An 18335-nucleotide genomic window follows, 5' to 3' on the forward strand; every position below is an offset into this window, starting at 1 on the left:
TCAGCAGACAATCGGGCCGACTGACGACGGACGCCCGCCACCGGGGCTCGCCACCGGGGAGTCGATCCGCCGGGTTGCGACAATGCGCCACCTGTGATCGGCCACTGAAGTGTCGTTTGTTTATTAGACGTCGACTTGAGAGTGTGTCAACAAAAACACTGAGAGTGGTATAAAATGTGTTGAAATAATTGGTGATTTTCCGATGGGAATTACGTGAAAACCCGTTGGGGAATATTGGCAACGTGTTCCTCGGATGCCAGTGATTTCGTGCAAATACCGCGAAAAGTGCGCCAAGCGCGAAGACAGCGTGAATATTCAGTGCAATCGAACGGCACATCCTTGGCGAGTCTCGCCGTCTGATGAGTCCTTCTGAAGGATTCCAATCTCGCCTTTATCACACGAAGGTAAGCGCCAGAGACGGCCGTATTGATTGAATGTGACTTTGTGGGCTATTTTCCGCCGCTTTCCTGCCACTCTCCATCGATTTTCCACTCTATGTCGCTCACTTCTTTTCTCAGAATCTCCAAGAACACGCACGCACACAATTGCACTCGCGCGCCGGCCTTTTTTCCGAGGCACTGCAGAAATCGATATCGATTGGGAAAACAGCTGATCGAGACGCCCCAAAAGTGTCGACACACGCTGGCATTTCGATCGTCAAGGCTCAATTCGAGCAACTGTGTAAATCGGTGCAAAGAGAGATTTTTAGCGCTTATCAATCGTCAAATCCACGCCGCTTGAAATCCAGTGAAAATTCACGGCAATTAAATTTGGGCGCTTTTGCCGCCCCAAAAAAAAACCGCTTCAGCTCAAGCGTGAAATGTTTTAAGTCACTTAAGTTCAGATTTAGAAGGTGTCTCGCTGGCGTTATTGTCGTGAGTCATGGAATCTATAAAAAAAAGACGCGTGCGTCACATAAAGATAAATGTTCTATTAACGCGTTCAGCATAAATAAAATATTAAACTGAGATTATCTCAGATTCGCACAATAGAAGAAAAAGGTTTTTTTTTTAATTCTAGTTCTATATCAAAACAATTTCTTACATTTTTTATATGCTTTTCACACAAAAGTGTTCAGAATAATTGTAAAATGAATTTTCGCCATGACTTAATTTTTCCTCCATAGTATATAAATAGAAAAATTTGTCACGTTTCATATTGGCTACCAAATTGCAATTGCGGTTCATCGCAATTGAGTTTTGAAATGAAATTTATAGAAAAATTCACCATATACACATTTTTATTGGCAAGAATCAGAAGAATATTGGTTTCTACTACATATATTTGGTTAGAGCAAAAGGAAATATGTTTTGATCCATTTCTATTTGCAAACACCTAAGAATCCAGTAGATATTCAAGCCAGTTTAGCGATTCAGTCGTGTGAATGGCAAAAGACGGCAGATTGTGTGCATCAAAGAGGCGTGCTTTGCAATTGACTGCCAAAGTCGATTATTCATGCATGAATCACAGTTGAGGGATTTTCGTTGAAAATGTTGGCATTTTCACTCCACGATTCCCACATAAATATTTTGGGCGAAGAGTGTCAGGACATCAGTCATAGGCAAATTGACGATGGAGTGCATTTGACAATGTCCTGAAGCGCTTCCTCAAGTCGCCGAACTGAATTATTCCCCACTGAGCGCCGATTTCACATGGCGCTCAGTGGCATTTTATGGACATTCTGACGGCATTTATCACGTCAGGTGAATATGGAGGTTTAAAATTTGTATTTTCTCCCGAAAAATTTAACTCTTTTTCTCATGCACAACAGTGAAAATGAGTTGTCGATCAACTCTGCCAAATAGTGAATATGAAATACTTTATGTTTCCATAGCATCAGCAGAATAGTTCATTATCTCACTCTTTTGTCCGCAACTTAGCTCTTGTGCGCGTTAATTTAATTTTAATTACAAATCCATTCTGTGAATTATTGACGAAGGTTTGCTCGCGCCCTGTAACCAATTCACACTGAATTATTGAGTCTATATCGTGTAGGCAAGCTGCCTCATGTTGCCTGCAAGCCAAAGGGCGGCGGGTGTGAGCTATGAGATTAAATCGTGTCAGTCACTCGGCTCTATATGAATGTTTAGTGACAAAACCACCACTGAGCATTGAGTGGCTCGACAGACAAAATATTGCACTGCGATGGGCACTTCTGAAAGCACAGAGGTCGAGTGAGTGTGTACCATGCAAAACGCCACAGACTCCCCTTTTTCAGCCCCTCCGATCATTTATAGTCTGCACGCATAGAGAAGCCAACAGTTGCCATCGCTGTGAGTGACACAAGTTTCACAGATGCAAATAGAATTCCTCTGATATTGCAAAAATAATTGGGAAAACTGACAAAGCGAAGCTTTTGAAGAACTCGATAGCTTTTCCTGGAGAAATTGGAGAAAGCAATTTTATTTTAAAAATTGTGTTTCATTTGAAAATGTATTTATTCTCGAATTTTACAGTTTATAATTGGATCTGAAGTATACAGAGGGAAGGAAAAATCTTCTTTATATTATCAAATAAATAGTTTGATTGAGTTTCAGAAATTTTCCGAGAGTTTTCCATTCATCGAGATTATTGAGAATTGGAACAGAAGTTATTCTATTTTTTTCAATTTATTTGAACAAAAGTGATGAAAATTCGAGCTAAATCGTAATTTAAAGCCTCATGTAAATACTAAAGACTGTTTTAAACTAGTATAATGTATCTTTAACATCCCTTAGTTTAAGTGGGAATCAGTTTAGAAATTTACATTTAATGTATGGAAAATAGGATGAATTTTTCGATATGATATTTCAATTCAAATTTTATAGCATTTAAAATAAGGCAATTAATAATTATTCAATTTATTGACAAACCTTTGACATTTGAAACCTTTGAGTTTCAGTTCAAAATGTGTATATTCAATTATAATGCAGATTGCCGACACTTTCAGTAATTGTCCACAGGTTGAATAAATTCTGGTAAATTAATTATATTCGGTGGCAAATTAGGGCTCTGTGCGTAATCTCTGCCGTTTGAATTTATAAGTATTATGTCACATTATTAATTTCAATTGCTTCCAACACGTGTGGTTGGTGTGAATGATTTAGTTTCGTTGATTTGTGCGCCTCTATAAAAGTGTAATGAAGCAGAGAATGTTACTAATAAAAAAAAAAGAAATCTCCATATGCTATATTTGCTATTCCTTTTGGGGATGTGAATTTTTCAAATGTACACTGAATATTGACATTTTTCCCAGTCCATTTTCATATGGTGTGTGTGTGTCAAGCGAAATTCATATCGCAATATGACTTTCCGCAGGTCATAAATTCTCAACATATCTTCTTAGATCTCTATCATGGGAGAAGAGGAATCTTCTGTTATTTCTGGAATTTCCTTACTTTTGTTTGTTCTTCCAGTGAATTCGCCTGAAATAGACGAAAAAAAAACGCTGTTGGTCTTTTTTTTGCACTGAAGTGACTTTATTGGGAAAAATTATAGACAAATAATGTGTTAGAATTGAATTTTGTCTGTCAATAAGTGCCATGAGTGCTTTTGTCATCGGCAGTCACTTGCTAATTCGGCGAGATAATTGCCAAATCAATATTGAACATTGCGATGTTCCAGGAAATTTCACCTGCTTCAATGTGACTATATTTTTGTTGACTATAAATTTACATATAAGCAACCTTTTTGGGCATTCCTGCACTTTCCCAACCTGGTGCTGAAGGTGTCAAAAATAGGACACAATATTCATCAAAGTGCTCTGCTATCTTATCAATATAAAATTGTGTACAATAGTGTCTGTGATAAGATAATAACATTCTGTGCTTTTCTGCCTCTTTTCCACCCTCGATTTTATGCTCACGAAACATTTTCTGATTAATTGCGAAAGTATTGGAATGAGTGCTTCAACGTGAGTTCATTTCAAGGATAATCTTGCAATTCTTCTACGCTTTAGTGAGTATTTTTTCACCCACAGAGTCACGTCGAAGAGCCTCCACTTAGAATTTCCCCACTGCCTTTCCTTAAATGCTCGCGAAGGTGCGCCACGACGAGGGGCGTTATTGCCATTCATTGATTAATGTCTTGACTTTTCAGTATGATGTTTTTGTGTGTGATAACGCGTGTCTCGTGACCTTCACGCCACTCTCAAGTTTAACCCTTTTGTGTGTCCCTAAACGATGTGTTTTTATTGCTTGTTTTTCTGGAAAACAATCCCATTATTCAGAGGACAATTATGTATGTGGAAGCGAATGTTGCAATCGGTGTTAAATGCCACATATAAAATGTGTATACTTGATAAATACTCGTGACTTTTACTGCTCTTTTATTGCACTGACGTCAGCAGTAAACCTTATTCTTCCCAAGTGACAGTTTATTGTGCAGACGAGAGTTAGGCCTCCAGAAGAGGCATTGATTTGTCAAATCCGAAATTAGGTCTTTGTAACCGTTTGAAGCCCCGCCTACTCAAATGCTCCGCCTCTTTAAGAGTGTAATATCTTCAATTGATTCGCTTCTAATGCGTTTTTTTCAGCAATTCAATGCTTGATTGTATGTATTAAAGGCAAAATCATTCTTTTGATATTGTGAATCACCGCCTTTCAAAAAGCTCTGCCCACTGTGTAAGGTATTGTCTTGAAATGTGATAAAGCGCACGCAAATTCAATCCTCTGCTGCTTGTTTATAGTTTGATTTTGAGCACATTACTGTAAAAATGCAGTGGCGAGCACTCTGCCACACTTTTAACACACTTTTATCGGCTTCACCCGCCCGCGCCTTGTCAATATTTCATGTGCAGAACGATAAGTTAATCTGTCCAACTATGATTTGGGTGTGCTATCCAATCATGAGTGTGAAAATCAATTTGCGATATGACGGTTAAGAGAGTATTTTTCCCACTCTATCTTGCAGGCTGCGACACACAGTGTTTGTATCTTATCGTGTGTCCGAGTGTATGTTGACTCTGGATGTTCGTCGTCTGCGGCAAAAACGAATTTCTCAAACTGGCCACCGACGCACACTTCATTGGCAGTTTCTCGGCCGGTCGGACGCTTTTGTCCTCACGTTAGGAGTGCGATTGTTGCGGTGTGAAATTGCGCTTACCAGTGCTTCTTGAGGAGAATAGTTTTGTTGTGAATCAGAAAAAAGAAATAGAAGAAAAACAGCCATTTGCATAGTTTCTGCGCTGTTCCGGTGAATGTGCGCGAGAACATCCTGGGAAGAGAGAACGTGGCAATTCAGTGTATATACACTTCCTGCCGTTCACAATCGATGTTTAAAACTTCTTCGCTTTCAACCATCAAAATATCGATTGCAACTTTATTTAATGTGTCTCCCACTTTAATACATTTCAAGGTCTCTGCGTTGCGAGTGCTCCAAAGTGGGTGGGATTCTATATTTAAGAAGTCAACTGACATTGCACAAGTGCAAAAGGAACATTTCTGTGCACACATGCCAAAGAGAGGGTGAGGAATTTTCAGCTCAGACGCGTCTCTTATGTGAGAAGTGCGAGATTGCATATTTGGGTGTGTTTTTCTGCGCCTTTTTTGTGGGTGGGAAAGAACGTGTGTTGAGGAGAAGATCCTTTTTTTTGTGGAAATAGTTTAGCGACAGTGTTTCGGAACTTTAATAATCCATCAAGTGGATTCAGTGGGAAAGACCACTCGTTTTGGGTGCTACTAAATGTGCCATCGTTGTACGTATGACGTTCATTGTACACTGGCGGCCAGAAGAAGTGTAACATGCCTGAAATGCAAATTAAAAGTTCTTTTTCTGTCTCTTGACATTTCAAAATACCTCTTTACTTCAATAATAATAATAATATTCTTTTTTACACATGGCAATTGTACTTTTCGAAGAAAAGTCCCTGGGAAAGACGCGGTGACACATGCAACAAGTTTCATGGAACGCAGAATTTCTATGGCCGAAGAATGCAAGATACGAGAACATGAATCTTATACTTAAATTCTTCAAATTTCAAGATAATATTATGTAATATTTTACAAAATTCGTTATATTTTCTATTAAAAAGCTGTACTGGGGAAGAAATCATAGTATTTACCAGAAAAAAAATTAATCCTAACCTGAAAATATGCTTGTACGTTTATTTTACAATGTTGAATACAACTCGTGAAAAGACAGTTAACTGCGAAATGAGGAGAGTATTGTTAAATTCATTGATAATACCTTAAGCTCCACCCACATGAAAGCTCCACCTCTACATAAATGAATGATTTGTTACTACTTCTCTGACCGCCAGTGTGCTCTGAAAATGTGCTTTTCATTTACAAAACTGGCGGAGAAATACAACGATCCGGCAGATTCAATTAAATAAGTCTGTGACGCGTTTGCGTGTGGATCAATTAAGTGTCCAGAGAGTGAAAGAGAGAGAGAGAGAGAGAGACAGAACTTTATTATTATGTATGCTATGTATTACTTAAATACAATTCAATCAATTAGATGGTGAGGCTGCCCGAAGAGTCAGCGTCACTCAGTTGCAAACAATACAACCGTTTGCTGTTTAATATATTTTCCAACATCGATATTTTTTTTCCATGATAATATGTGTATACGGGAAAAGTGGTTTATTTATAGTGTCTATGGACACAAGAGTATTATTGTTATTGTCGTCTGTTGACAATTCATTTTCCAACTGGTACTAATTTGATTAAATTTTTAATAGTAACACGCGCGCATTGGGAAAAGGTACGGTCGGCACTTTAGCGCCCTTTTTTTGTTTGCAACGCCAATGAGCCAGAGCACAGAGAAGAGGTTTATGGGTTTGACAAAAAGGATTAAATTTTAAAGCAATTTTCTAGCTGTCTGTATTCCATCAGGTCTCGCTGAGGGGTGCAAAAGGTGAACTTTTAGGAGAATATTCTGAGAGACAAAAGTTATACATATTTAATCAGTGATTGTCCAATTTGCCAAAGTAGCCGACTTGGCGCTGGGAAAGCGGGAAAATGCCGGACAGGTTTAAAGTAACAAAGGCAGAAGGAGTCCAGCCGAAGTTGGAGCGGGACGAAGAGGCGGCCACAGGACGACTTCTCCACGAAAGAACTCCAGGTTAGTTTCCAAAAAGATCCTCATCATTCCCTTTTTTTCTCCTTGTTAATAAATAATAATAATAATGAGAAAGTGGCCAAGAAGAATTTTTCATCGTCAGCTTTTTGAGTCTATTAATAAAACATTTTCCTGCGTAGAAAATTCTTGAGCATCAAAATTGAAAGACTGAATTGCTTCACTTCAGCTGTATTTTAGTCACTTGTAAATATGTGATGATGAATTCATTTGCTCTGAAGAGGCAATGAATTTTTCATTTTTACATCAGTTTTAATATTGTCCAATTTGTAATAATTAACACTACATCATGATTGAACAAAGTTGCTGGTAAAGGCGATGAATTTCTGGTGAAAATTTCATAATATTTCAATTACATAATATCACAGTTCCTGGTTCTTAATTGATAGCCACTCAGAATGTGTGCAGATTTTGCAATGACTCTTGACATTATCAGAGCTCTCGAGAAATTATGCAATTCCTCACACTTACTTCAATTTGCTTTTATTTCCTGAATTATTAATCCCTGCGCGTAAAAATGCACCCAAGTGCTGTTGAGACGTAATTATTTGCCATTCACCATGTATTGGCTTTATGTCTCTTCCTCTGTACTTAGCAAATAATGAATAACTCCATTCATGCAGAATTATTAACTTGACCCTGAAGTGTAAATTATCAGCTGAAATCGTTGCCAAAGACTGAGCTTTCCTGACCTATTTTTTCTGATTTGAGTAAATATATAGAAATGGGGAAGAAAGTGAGTATAAATTGTATCAAAATGCAAATAAATAGGTCAATGATAGGTTGGACAAATCCATCTGTAATTCCTGCTGAGAACACATTTGCTTTGCCGGGGAGAGCAAAAGTTCTGGCAATTGGCCAAATTCGTCTAAGATTTTCACTTTGGAAAAGCCACAACATGGATAGAATTATATACGGTGTGTTTATAGTTCTGCATTTCCTTGTTTTCCGCACTTGTGAATATACTAGAACTCCAAGCTGACAAGATTAAGATGTTATTTCACTGGATAAAGCGCAGATTAGGGGAGTGTGGGGTCTTGATTTATAAGAGTATTTCACTGTGAATACAGCAAATCGTCTTAATTTGAATTGTTATGTTATTTAACGTTGTTTTAATGTTTAGAATATTGTTACTTTACTTAAAATTGAATTTTCCAAACATACATTTGCTCTAATTATTGTGTTAATTCTGTTAAACAATACCTGAAACTTTCGCATTTTCCTATTGAAATATTCAGAAACAGTCTTTGAAATGATATTTTATTCATAAATAAAATTGCTTTATTACTCGAATGTTTGAGGAGCTCACAAAGTGTATCAATGTCTCATTTTCGTATAAAACACTCCATGAATGTTATTTAAATACGATCTTTATGGAATAGTCATTAAGTTTCGTGTACAAAATGATATGAGAGGTGAAGGTCTAATTTCATTAGATTTCTCGTAGCTTTTCCTTAAGAATTTCCCATAGAAGTGTTTGTGATTTTACCGAAACTTTAGCAGTGAAAAGTGAAACTATAACTCATTGAAATTAGAATTGCAACAACATCTAAAAAGCATATCAACATTTCAAAGCTCCGATGTGGTGAAAATGTACGGAAAAGTATGAGAATTGCTTGGGAAACGTGAGAGAGTTTAAGGTTCGGATGACAATACATGGAATAACTTTCATGTCTGCCATTCAACAAGAGGGAGCATAATTGAGTTACTCTAAAGAGACATCGTCTTCGTTGGTATGACTAAAAGGGAGACTCCATTTTGCTAATCTCATTTCCAGAATGGAATATGCTTTACAAAGGATTCACTATGACACAAAAGGGCACAAGTTTGCCGAATAGCGAACGATGAATGTAATTAGAACGTCAAAGCTCTCATGCGGTCACTATTCGACATTATATTGTTCCGCTTTGCAACGCATCTGGACCAATAAAAGGTCATTTTGCTGTGTGATTTCTATGGCATTCAACTAGCAATTAAATAGGCAATTAAATGGGGTAAAATTGCAGAGAGAGAGAGAGAGACATTTGCTAAAAACGTGAATCTTATCTTAAATCTTAAGGAGAAAATGACATCGTAAAGTGATGCCATTTCGCGATGGCGAAGAACATAAAGAGAGTGCGAGAGATAAATTAATTGTGTTTTAGTACAAATAACAATAATCATCATTAGCACCGCTGCTTGTCAGTTTTGCTTTTACACATACAAAGCAAAACAAGTTGTAACCAAGGTTGTAACCCAAAATTTAATAATTTAACCAGTAAAATGATGATATGAGAAACAGGCTATTAGGAGAATTATCTTGTTAAATAAATCTCACGTGCTGTTCATATGACAGTCATTTTGTCTCATGACCAAATGTGCTAAAAGTCAGTCATGAGATAAAAACGAAATGATATAAATGTAAATCCAGATAAATATTGACATAATAAGATATGTCAAAGTTGCTGTTTAATTTCCACTTGAGACTCTATTGATTGATTGGAGATTTTCCTGAAATATATATATGAGGGAACTCGATAAAATTTAATACACTTGTTTAATTACTCCGTCCATGTTGACTCTACAATTAAGGTTTCTCAGCAAAGGAGTAATTTCATATTATCATCGAGATTCCTGCGGCAAGTTATTTACTGTTGATGCAAAATTCCACGTTTTCGTTTTCCAGCGCGATGTAGGAAATTCTATATGAAATTGCTTTAATGGGATAATTGTTTCCTCAACAAACAATTACCATCGACTGCAAAATTATGGTGTCATATTTTCCCGACCATAATCTATATATTATTTTCGTGTACAGTATCCATTTGACACTGATTATATTAGGTAGACTTTGACACCATTTAGGAGCCCTAACTTTATGCACACGAAACAGCACTTTAGGCGGTGGCGAAAGCCACACAATTCATATCCTCATGGATGTGAAGCATCGAGTAAAGTAAGATCACGAAACCCTTTTTATTAAATTTGAAACATATTTGTTTTGTGCAATATTATGAAATTTCAAGGAAGGAATTTTCAGCGGAAATTTATTTTGAAAGTTTTACATAAGTTGAGATGATGAAGAAGTTAGTTGAGATAATAATGGCTAAGATTTATATATTACTTCCACAACTCGCACGAAAAATCCTTTATTACATGAACAAACAACTATTATAAAAGGAATAGATTTCTAGATTATAATAATCAATAGAAATTCAGTAATATTAATACTTCTGCTAAGCTGTGCAACACTTCTGACCCTATTATGTCCCCCTTGATTCTAACCTTCTTACCAAAAAATCACCTTCATTCCCAATTGCATGATTTTCATGTCGAAATTTTTTGTCATTCTCCCGATTAAGTTGTTCAAACTTCATTGCGTGCCATGACAGAGTGTGCTTGATATCAATTAAATTAGTGTGTGGCTGATGTAAAGTGGGGAAATTTGCCAAAAAATATAATTGAAAGAACACTGTGAATGTAGAAACTTTTCACTGACATGCCCTTGCTGAGTCAGAGTAGTGCAAGAAGTGCTAAAAATTCGGCGTTGACGGGAAAAGTGGAATTTTGCTGTTTTGCCTTTGATTTTTTTTTTTTTTGGACTAAATTGAGTTGTATATCATATCGCTAAGTTATGACACAATTTCATCACATGTGTGAGTGTGTTATTTTTTTGGGGTGGCACGCAAAGAAACGTGATTCGCACCTCTTTTCTGCTTTTGATAAATGGTGTGAATGCCCAAACAAGGGCAATTAATCCTAAACGAACTGGCCACAACCAGAATTCGCACCAAATGCGTGTGTTAGCCAAATGACAAATTGACGAAAGACTATCTACGTGTGTTTTCTTAGGTTTTTTTCTCAGTCCGTTGGAGACAATTGTGTGCGATAGAGCGCAAAAATGAAATTAGAGGACTTTCTTGATAACATTCAAGCAATCCATTGATACAAATAGGTCGTAAAAATGCTTTTCCCACAAATTGGGTTTTCTCAGACAAACACACGAGACGACTTCTTGGTTTCCATGTCGATTATCTCGCGAGCAATTTCACGATAAGTGGTGTGATTGAATATTGTACAAATACCTTTGAAAGAAGAGTTTAATCTCAAGATGTTGAGTTCCAAAATCAAGATGTGCGAACGTCTAATGAAAAATTTAACATTTTTCTGATTGCGAGAACAGAATGAAAGTATTGACTTTCCATATTTGGAAAAAGCTCTCTGAATATCTGCTCTGAACAATTAATTCTATTCCCTTGCATGCAGTCTTTCTCACAGTGGAAAATGTAATTTCATACTTGAGCTGCAATTGTTGAAATGAATGAACATGAAGAGCCAAAGTTTGCCGAAAGTTGCATTGGTTTTAGGAGAGATTCATATCGACTTGCAAAGAACTTGACTAAAAATATCGCAATTTCTCGTTAGACGAGTAACAATTGCATGAAATTTTCAACTTGAGCACTCTTCATCCATTATCTTAAGACATAATCTCTGGGTGTTTTAGCAAATTAGCATGGTGAATAATTTGAAAAGTTAATTCCCAGATTGTTCTATGACATTTTAATATGATTTCACTTAAGACATATTTCCTATCTCTTTGCTTCAATCTGCCTTGGAAAGCTTCTCACTTTAAATTGAAAGTTTTTATCTTTCCAAAAGCAAAGAAGAAAAAAAGACTTTTATTTCTTACGGAATTTTTAACTGAAATTCAATTTCTATTCTGCAATTGTTTAACCAAAGATCCTTGAGACTTTTTTAATATATATTTTTTTTTTAGATTGAAACAATCTTAAGTGGTGACAGAATAAATAACAGATTTGCGAATAGTTTCGTGATAAAATCCTTACGGATAATCAATGAAAAAATGTATTTTTCTGAAAGAATTGTTTTCTTATCTCATCCCATGATGAAGAGAAGCATTTGCAGACGAATGGAGTGTTTGTATCTCATATCGAGTCCATATATGTATTTTCTTCTTCTGGCCAATGAATAGAAATCCATTAAGGAATTAATTGCCTCGTGTCCGAAGAAGGCAAATTCGTCGCGTGTGGTTCATTAGTGAAATTGACAGTTTTGAGAATGGTCCCCAAATGTTGCATGAGAATCCGCCGAAGACAACTTTGGCAAATCGATCTCTCCGAAGGGGGAATAGAGTAGATGTAACTAGTTTAGTCCCAGCTGAATCTGGACGAGGGGCGAGATTAATTAGCGGTCTGCCTTTTGTTAATTATCCATTCAATTGGTAATAATTAATATGTGGCCCAGCATTTAGAGTTGCTTCTAATGATACCCAAGCGGTCATTGAAATATGTGCGGCTAATTTATATGACAATTTATGAGCAAAAGGAATTCGAGAGTCAGATGAATTGATGAAGAGTTCAGTCCAGTCCTTTGTGAGATTTATTGCACACTCTCAATATGATTTTCCGCGCGCTCTCTTTGTTCATGGCGAATTATTTATGTCACAGCTCCACCCATTTCCGCGTTCTACGATGATGCCCAAGAGCATGCCTCGGGACTTGCAAAATGCAAAATTCCACATTATATATATATATATATATTATATATCTCAGGTGATTTGAGAGACGGCATTCTGAGCTCTTCAGGCGGTTTGATGAAGTTTTAATGTTTTGGGGGGAAATACGAGCGCATCACCAACTCTATATCGTATTTTATTACCCACATTTCCTCACCACCCCTCGCAGGGCCGCTCCCCTATCTTGCCATCGGGATTCAGTAACTTTTCAACTTGAATTTCCCATGCACGTCGGGCGAATAAACATTTTTGGCAAAAACATAAGACCACCCCAAATGAGAGCAAGATGATACCTCTGCTCGGGAATGTTTATTTGAAAATTTGCCAAAGCTCTTGTAGGCCTTCATTGTTCAATCTTGAGCTTTTCACTCCTGTTTCTCACATTCTCATTGATTTTTCACTCTCATGTGAGAACATATGTGAAGGGTTTTCATGTGAATACATATATACTTTTCAAAGGATTTCCACTCAACGGAATGTAGTTGATAAATTGATGCAGTCTTTTTTGTGTACTTAAAGTCATGAATTTTATACGGGCAAAACCACAAGTTCAAAAGCTCCACCCAGTTGGGAGAGAAAAATTCCAATTTTTTGAACATATATATGATAAAATTTTGTACTTTAATATATGATCAAAAATTTTTGCAAATTTATGTGAATAATTATTATGGACTAAAATTGGATGGAATATTTCAATTGATTTTATTACGAAAAGAATCCCAAGAGAAATTTAATCATAATTAATAGCTCAATTTATCTCTATAAAGAGAGTTTGAGAGATTCGCATTACAAGTACAGAACAATTCCATTTTTATCACTCAGTTGGAGCTCTAGCCTCGAGCGCTTTGTCTATTCGGATGGGGATTGATAAATAGTCGAAAGGACGAAGAATATTAAATTATACCGTGACGTGAATTGGGGCGGAGGTGGAAATTGCAATTGCAATATTGGTCTTCCTTGTTTCATGCAATTTAGAATTCCACCACGCAACTCAGCTTTTGATGTTTGCCACGTCAAACCTGCGCTTTATTCGCCATTCAAGCATTACACGTAAAAGTGTGTTTTACGCAAAGATGATATTGTAGGGAAATCAATTGTATTTTTTAATATCCAGTTTTGTTATTTCTATCTTCCTTATATGCAAATCACTGTGAGTTGCATGATGCTGAGTAAAATTGTGATGAATCTGCGCATTGGTATTCAATTTGCCGCTAAGCGTTGTTTATTCTGCCATAGATTTGCATAACAAACTTGACCTGGATTGTCTTTATTGGGCAGGAAAATCAATTTTTTTTATTGAATTTTCACTATAAACAATTAGTGTTTTGATTAATAAAATTAATTTCAAAATTATCTATCATATTTCCCAAATTGCACTCAATGCATAATTTGATAATAAATCAGCAATAGTTGTTATTTTAAATTATTAATTATGCATATTGGGTGTCTATTAAAATTTAATGGAATGCTTCCGAACATGCAAATTGGAATATTTGCTCTCAATATATTTTTTCAATTTATTGATTTTTATGCTCATGCCAGGATATGCAGTCAAGAACGTGTCGAATGGTGTTAATTGACTTTGAAGGAGAATCCCTTTTTTTGATTTTGGCATGGCATCGCTATATGCAAATTTATGCATCAACACATGTCTATACTTTTCCCCGAAATTTGCATAAAATATCACGTTTGTGCGCGCTAAATTGTCATATGGAAGCGGAAGCTCAGTACACAGATTTTGGGGGCTTCGGTTGATTATATTCCATCCGTTATGCCTAGTTATCCTCTCATCAACTAATCAGTCGGCATTAGCAGCTCGATATGTTCGTGCATCGTATTGCATATTGCAGTGTCTCTCTCAGCACAGTGGAGATGTTCTTGCGCCCATAATTCTAGAGATATTGATTTTATTCCAAACAAAGGCTACAAATGCTATTGTTATAACTCTGTCCTTGTTTTCTTTCCAGGTAAGCTTCCTACAAAGAAATATGAATCCACTATTCAGACTTCTATCAATGGCAAGTACGCAAAAATGGGTATGTGTGTTGTGATTCTGTATGACAGTTGGGCGGAACATCAAAGTGGGCGTGGTTTAAAGTAATTCATTTGAACACATTTCTTCTCACAATTTAACCTCGCAAGAAGATAATTTTAGCAAGTCTTTTTAGATTACCACTCTGTCTGTTTGGGAAGGTTTACACAATTTTAATGCATTCCAACTCTTGAGACTTTCTCGGGAAAATTCATACGAGAAGAAATTTAATGGTGGAAAACAGTGCGGAGCTCTTGAGTGAAATTTTCAAAAGGTCTCTCGAGCACTTCAATTTCAACGAGCTTTCGAAAGAGCGCGCAAACAAGTGCAAAGGAAGCAGAATTTATTGCAGGAAACAAATTGTAGAATATGGATAATGGGTCAAAAAGTTGAAGCCAATTGGATGGCGGAAAAAAATGTACAAAGTCAGCAGAATGCAAATTATTCTTTGGGGGGTGCTAAAAGACGATATTAGGGATTTTCACACTACACAGAGATGGATGGAAAGGATGACCATAAAATTTACATTTCGGCCCACTTTTTTCCCCGATTCGCGCAGCACGAAAGGGAAATGATTTCCGCACTGGTGAAGTGAGAAAGTGTATTGAAATTGAAGTGAGAATGGAAGATTTAATTCTTCACATAAAGATTAAATCTGTTCGTCAATTCAAAAAGAGCCAAATCACTGTAATTTATGCATGATGAATGACTATTTTGCCATGCTCTTAAGCGGTTCTGTGAAAGCTTTCACTCTATGTATATGTATTATAGATTGCCAAAGGTTTAATAGTATGGCAAATATAGCGAATGTCCCAGAATCTGTTCCATAATATATTCTTGTATGTAATGCTTAAGTCCTAGAAATACACACCACATGTCACTTTAACATGAGAAAATCCACGGAAAACCTGCAATAATGCCAGCATTTCGCATGAAAATATGATAAGGATAATGTGAAGGAATGTTATATTTGGTGCGTGTGTGAGGAATTCTTATGGAAATCGTGGGAATATTTATCGTAAAAAAGTATACACACATTTCTCTTCCTTTCCAATTTCCATCCTTCACAAGCACACGAAATCACACACCATTTTTGGAGTGTACTGAAGTAGCGCAAACCTATTTCCGGGCATATTCTTCCAGTGTTTGTTCGTTGATTTGTGAAAATCAAACGAAATTACCATATTTGTGTGCCACGCAAGGCTCAAAGCTATTATGGAGGCGTTGTATTTTCACTATATCCATCTTCATAATGCCAACATAATAGCGAAAATTTTTAACCTATGCCTCTTGAAGTATTTTCTCACGCAATTATTGGGCTATCGATTTTCTCTGGATGCTGCTGTAGAAGCATTCTCTCGACGCCATGAGCATTGTGTGTTGCAAAGTGTGCCTTTATATGCCCAAAAGTGGGACAACAAATTGAATTTTTCAGTTTGTTGAAGGGAAAAAAAAGTTGAAGCATCTCGAGAGAAAATGCAATTTGACTGTATCTCAGGTAGAAACTCAATGAGTTTATTCTTGAAAACAAGAAGAACAAAAAGATAATTTCAATTCTCTTCAAAGACGATTTATGTGTTTCTGAGAAAGAAGATACATAATAAAATACTTATAGCAGACTTAAGACGATGAAGGATGAAAACATTTGCATTTTTCTCTCCGCAATGTTTCACTCGGCATTGAGCATTACCAGTCAAAGTTCAAAGCTCAAGAATGCTATATTTAAAGCTTCTCATTAATAAGCTTACGTAAAATCAGTGGCAGACACGAAGGTATTTATACACAAATTCTCTATTAAGCAACTTTTCTCCCTGAATTTCCATGTAAAGTGGAAAATTCACCTTCAACCCCGCGCGCGCGAGGGTGTGAAATTTTCGTGGCCAAAGGCAAAGAACGTTCATTAGACTATCGATTTCTTGTTTGCCATGATATGCGCCACGAGAGTGATCTGAAATGACGGGTTTCATTGAATTTGAGATGCTGATGCTTATCAGGAAATCGCATGTCTTGCAGCAGTATAAGATTCCCATCAGCAAATAATCCCAGCAAAACTTCAAAGCCCTGCGAATCAATCAATACCCTTATATTACATGTCTCATGAGTTTTCCGCCAAGGCGAGAGCGGAAAACGCAAATTTCATCCATGACCTCACGTGACAAACAGGACAAATTTGTGTACTCTTCTACGCCTCTGTGCGCGTGGAAAGTTTTCTCATCTGTCAGAGTTGAAAATGTGTACATTTGTCCTCTGCAGCGCTTACCGCGAAATTATCCTGCAACATGAAGATAATATTGCATTGTCAGAGCAAAAAGAACCTCGACTTTTTCACTTGTCGCTCATGTGATATGCACTTTTCATCCATTGGGAAATTACACAAGAATCACAACATTAATCTCTTTCAAGCGTAAATAGTTTTTATCAGAGGAAAACCATGCAAAATTTAGATGCATTTCTCCACTGTCTGTATCATCATCGCTGCAAAAGACGTTCATTATTCAGTGTGGCTTTGCTAATTATGTGCTTCCAATGGGAGATAATATAGTCAGAAGTGGTGTTCAAGCAAGTGAGCAAGTTCATGTAGTAGAAAACTTAAAATATTCGTTTCGTGAATACTACTTTTAATCCCACAATTAGATGTAGATTTTATAAGACTGGACTCAAATCTTGTACCCAGCTTAATGAGAATGAATGTAGTGGAAATTGCGTGCAAACAGTTTTAGAAAATACTTCAATATACAGATTTAAGGCATACTATCTCCTCCTTGTGTGTTTCAACAATCAGCCAGATATTATACATTAGTTGAATTCAAAGAAAAACACTTGTGGTTTTGAAACAAAGAGCCTCGCTTGAGCCATATATCTGATACTTTAATAAAAGTTTTTCAATGTGCCATATAAAGTATTTGAAACTTTGTGCAGCTGTATTTATTTAGTAGCCACCACAAAATGCTTCACTCCTTTTTTTATTATGCAGAGAAAACCGGAACTTTCCCGGCGTTTACAAACAATATCTTTTCGTGATAATGAAAATATGTATATATGCTAAACTACATCCTTCGGCTTTTTTTCCGTATGGCGCTTTATGTGCATGAAAATTTAAGTGCTTGACAGATTTTTCATTTATTTTTTTCCGACATGAGGGTGAAAAATGTAAACGATTCCGCAGGTTGAGTGTACGCAAATTCCTCACGCTTTCACCCCGCACAAATGATTACATTTGTGTGGAGTTTGGGTGCTTTCCGTGTTGAGAGGTGAAGTCGAAGAATTCAAGCGCACCTCCGCAATGTGGAGAGGGTGAATTTACCTGCGACTTCTGGGCGTGAGGCGAATGTCTCTGACTTTTATAGTCTTCCCGGGTGTGCGGCGTGGTGAAAAGCTTCGTGATGAGGAGAAGCTTTTCAATATCATTCGTCATGTTTTGGGCGAGTGTGCGTGCCTCAGCCAGCGTGGTTGGGGCTTATTTTATTAAAAAAAAAAGAGCGCGCGGGTGGGCGCAAAGGGGTTGAAGGTGAGCGGGTGGCATGGGAATCAAGGGTGAATGTCTGTGTGACGTATAAGTAGGAAATAAATTAGAGAAGGGAGGAAGGCATTGGGCTAGAGAATGTGCGACAGGCCGATAAGAGTGCCACCGATGTTAGTTGCTTGCGATTTTTCCACGTGAATAGGTGAAAATTGTCACATCGCCGAATAAATCCAATTTGACACTGTCCCCAAGGATGATTTTTCACC

General features: G+C 36.9%; 1 protein-coding gene across 6 annotated transcripts in view; it reads left to right on the forward strand.

Annotated features, from left to right (window-relative positions):
• Positions 1-249: 249 nt before the first annotated feature.
• Positions 250-18335, forward strand: part of LOC132256273 (solute carrier family 12 member 4) — a 63331-nt gene continuing 45245 nt past the window's right edge. Inside the window, exons 1-4 of one of the 6 annotated variants that reach the window (XM_059752594.1) lie at positions 250-404; positions 4891-5444; positions 6798-6837; positions 6891-7044. In XM_059752594.1, the coding sequence (XP_059608577.1) occupies positions 6942-7044 (103 nt within the window). In that variant the 5' untranslated portion in view covers positions 250-404; positions 4891-5444; positions 6798-6837; positions 6891-6941. Of the gene's footprint in view, positions 405-4890; positions 5675-6797; positions 7045-18335 lie in introns of all 6 variants that reach the window. The other 5 variants (XM_059752595.1, XM_059752596.1, XM_059752592.1 and 2 more) reach the window with 5 other exon arrangements.

The sequence above is a fragment of the Phlebotomus argentipes genome, unplaced genomic scaffold (assembly GCF_947086385.1).
Source record: "Phlebotomus argentipes unplaced genomic scaffold, Phlebotomus argentipes genome assembly contig_5, whole genome shotgun sequence".
Lineage (NCBI taxonomy): Eukaryota > Metazoa > Arthropoda > Insecta > Diptera > Psychodidae > Phlebotomus > Phlebotomus argentipes.